The following is a 3913-nucleotide window of genomic DNA, read 5'->3' as shown; positions in this document are numbered from 1 at the left end:
TATATATGGGGTATATATATATATATATATATATATATATATATATATTAGTATACCCTCAAGAAGGGCAGTTTTTGAAGAGTATGCATGTGCACAAAAGCGTAAGGAAACCCCGGAGTATGAGGTAAGAGGGAGCCAACGATGAATCAAACATCAAATAAAGCAAAATGATGACAAGGAACTAAAATTTTATAGATTTTAACAATTGCTCCTTTTGTGATGGGCAGATTGAAACAACAGAACATTAATTTTATGATTGTAAATTTGCTTTTCTGAGGATTTTACTGGTTATTTTCTAAATTTGAATTTTTTTCTGAATTAATAAAGGAAAATGTGATGTTTGGTATATTTATGGAAGATGAAACATGATTTAGCAATTATATAATTATTATCCTTTCCTCAAAAATTATTTTTGAGTAAGAATAAATTCCTGAATAAAATTTTAAATCGCTGAAATTAATTAAGAAGAATGCCTTGAATTTATGTTTAATGTTTAATAGAAGAATTTAAACTTAGTTTAGGAAAACCCCTAGTTGCCCTTTATATATTTCATGTTGTTGTATTTCCTATTCTTCATTTTATTTACTTATTTTTTCCATTTTATGATGCTTGTCTGTTATATGGCTGAGAAATCTTCAATATTGTACCCGGCCAATTATTTTAGTAACTTCCTACAGTTCAGTAAAGTTCTTGTATTAAAGATATACATATATATATATACTGTATATATATGTTTTGGCCTTAGAAACACAGTGTCTATACTTGTCAGGGACATCAGGCTACGAATGGCTTATTTACTGTATATGTTTCTGCATATAAGACTGCAACTGCAATACTGAGAAAGTATTTAAATATTTAAAACAAAAATTACACACCTTACCTTTAACATTTGTCAGGTCAAGTCAAGAACAATGAATGTGGGATACAGTAACTATAGTGAACTCTGTTCTCTGTATGCCGCTGGTTTTGGCACACTACTACAGACACAGAGTAGTATGGCTGTATGCTGTATGGAACAAAACCACATTTTCATGCCCATGAAAAGACAGTAAAAACTGATCTGTGGGATGAAATGGATCAGTGGAGGCCGTCAGATCAGAGCTGATGTGTTTTGACATCTGGAGAGGCAGGATGTTTCTGTGCGAGATACTGTCTGTGTGGTTGATGTTGGACAGTGATTCATAATGCATAAAAACAGATGTCTCTTCTATTATAGATTACCAAAAACGAGCTGATTTACTGGCTGAGTGTTCGCCCTAAGCCAGCAGAAATGGCCACATCAGTTCCTCTGTGACCTAAACAGTTTTGAAAAATTAAATTAGAGGCCAATAAAAATGCTGCTATAGAAAAACAACATCCTTCTTCCTGAATCTGATCTAATTTCATTTTACCAATTGAATTAATCTCATGTTTTAAGAAAAATTTTATAATTTATGTAGAACATTTGCTGCACCACCTTAGTAGAAGAGCCTTGAATCGTTAATATGAAAATGTAATTACTCACAGAGCGCCCTTTCCTTTTGATTTCATTAAATGTTTTTTTGCCCTTCATCATTCCTCCCTCGAGTTCCTTGTTTAAATCCTTGTTGAAAGTGTAAATCCATGCGAGTTTTGATTTTTCACTTCAGTCCAGAATGCCCACAAATCCTCCCTCAGGGGTGAACGTGTTTCAGCTGACGTTATTAGTCTCGTTTGGTTGATAGTCATGAATCTGCTTTGCTCGTTTCAGGTAAAATGTTCAAGTCATTAGACTTGCCGTTGATCGTGGAGTTTATGCTAATGTTCTACAAAGACAAGCCCATTGATTGGCTGTTGGACCACATCATGTGGGTGAAGGTGTGCAATCCAGAAAAAGATGCGGTAAGAATTATACATCTCTCTTTTTCTATAGTTATTCTTCTTATTCTTATTCTTATTATTTTATTTATTGCTCGTTCACTATATGAATCATTATTTTTGTGTCTCTCCTTCACATATGTGTAAAGATTTGAATAATTATTAGCCGATGCAAGTCATAGCTATGTGTTGGTGTAGATGTTTCTCCTTGATATGCATATTTTTATTGCAACCATCATAGCTATCTCAACACACAAATCATGCCCTAAATAAAAAAAATATAAAAAATAATCGCAATTGCATCACCATCATTTCAGGAAGTGAAGTCTATAAGAATAAGTAATGTCTCTTCTTTTTTGTCACTTTATCTCATGTTTTATTAGGTTTGTTGGAAATTTTGGTTACACTTTATTTTAAGGTGTCTTTGTTACGGTGTAATTATACATTTAAGTACTGAGTAACATTAATTAACTACATGTACTTACTATATGGTTAAGGTTAGGATTAGGGTTTGGCTTGCATGTAATTATGCATAATTAATTGTTATTATAATAGTAAGTACATGTAACATGTGTTAATGTGCTGCAACATATGGTTGTCATCCTCTTTTTCAGACAGCAGTATTATCCAACAACCCAATTTACATTAAATCCAAATAGTGTAAACCAAACAGAATGAAACAACTGTTGTTAAATGGATAGTTCACCCAAAAATATATTTTTTTTTTAATTAAAATCGTCATTTACTTACCATCATGCTCCAAACTCATAAGGCTTTTCTTCATCTTGAAACACAAATAAAGATATTTGAATGAAACCCGAGAGATTTCTGCCTCTACATTGAAAGTCCATTACACTAAAACTTTCACGCTTCAAAAAGTAAACATTGATCATCACACATACTGTCACGGTGTGCCTACGGTGAGGAGTGAGGAACAAGGAGCAAGGAACGAGGAGCATAACAATCAACAGTCTTTATTGACATCCAGGAAAACACATGCAGGACACGGGATCGACGTTTAAGACAGCACGCTCGACTCAGGAAGCACAGAGATTAAATATACATGGAAACTAATGAGGGAACACCTCGATCAATAATCATAATAAGGACAGGAACGGGAAGGACCAAATAAGGGCATAGGAGGAACACGGGGGAAAAAAACAGGACATGGAGCACTTGGGGAACAAAACACAAAGCACAGGACAGGAACAGAGTCTGACATTACTCCCCCCCCCTCCCGGAAGGAGCGTCCATGCGCCTCATAACAACCAACAGGGCGGGTGGATGGGCGCTCTGGAGGCCTCGCTCCGTTTCGGGCGCCATGGCGGAGCAGGCAGACTGGGATGCCATGGCGGAACAGGGAGCTCGGGGGGCCATGGCGGAGCAGACAGTTCAGGAGGCCATGGCGGAGCAGACAGTTCAGGAGGCCATGGCGGAGTAGGGAGTTCAGGAGGCCGTGGCGGAGTAGGGAGTTCGGGGAGCCTGGCTTCGGCACTCGGTCCGGCCTCCATGGACGGACCCCTACTACAAAAAAAATCCTTGGGGAGAATGTCGGTTTCAGAGGCCCTCCGTATTCCTAAATCAGGAACTGTGGCCAACCCTGACCTTGACTTGGGTACTGGAGCCCTCCTTGGGCTGGACATGGGAACTGGAGCCCTTCTTGGGCAGGACATGGGGACTGGAGCCCTTTCTGTGCTAGACCCGGGGACTGGAACCCTCTCTGGGCTAAACTCGGTGACTGGAACCAACTCGGGGACTGGAGCCCTCTCTGGGCTAAACCCGGGAACTGGAGCCCTCTCTGGGCTAAACTCGGGAACAGGAGCCCTCCGTGGACTAAACTCGGCGGGAGCCCTCGCTGTGCTAAACTCGGGGACTGGAGCCCTCTCTGGGCTAAACCCGGTGACTGGAGCCCTCGCTGGGCTAAACTCGGGGACTGGAGCCCTCGCTGGGCTAAACTCAGGGACTGGAGCCCTCGCTGAGCTGGATTCGGGGGCTGGAACCCACACTGGAGCGGGCTCTGGGGCTGTAGCCGACACTGGAGCGAGCTCTGGGGCTTGGATTAGGGCGGAAAACTGTC

At 40.2% G+C, this 3913-nt stretch overlaps 1 protein-coding gene across 1 annotated transcript in view; it reads left to right on the top strand.

The window, feature by feature from the left end:
- The window catches only part of LOC107667462 (alpha-1,3-mannosyl-glycoprotein 4-beta-N-acetylglucosaminyltransferase B-like), a 146844-nt gene that overhangs the window by 124030 nt on the left and 18901 nt on the right, over positions 1-3913 (top strand). Inside the window, exon 9 of the mRNA XM_016459134.1 lies at positions 1730-1860. Coding sequence (XP_016314620.1) covers positions 1730-1860 — 131 coding nt within the window. The remainder of the gene's footprint in view (positions 1-1729; positions 1861-3913) is intronic.

Source organism: Sinocyclocheilus anshuiensis, unplaced genomic scaffold (genome assembly GCF_001515605.1).
Source record: "Sinocyclocheilus anshuiensis isolate Anshui unplaced genomic scaffold, SAMN03320099.WGS_v1.1 scaffold1547, whole genome shotgun sequence".
In the NCBI taxonomy this organism is placed as follows: domain Eukaryota; kingdom Metazoa; phylum Chordata; class Actinopteri; order Cypriniformes; family Cyprinidae; genus Sinocyclocheilus; species Sinocyclocheilus anshuiensis.
This window is presented reverse-complemented; position numbering and strand designations above follow the sequence as displayed.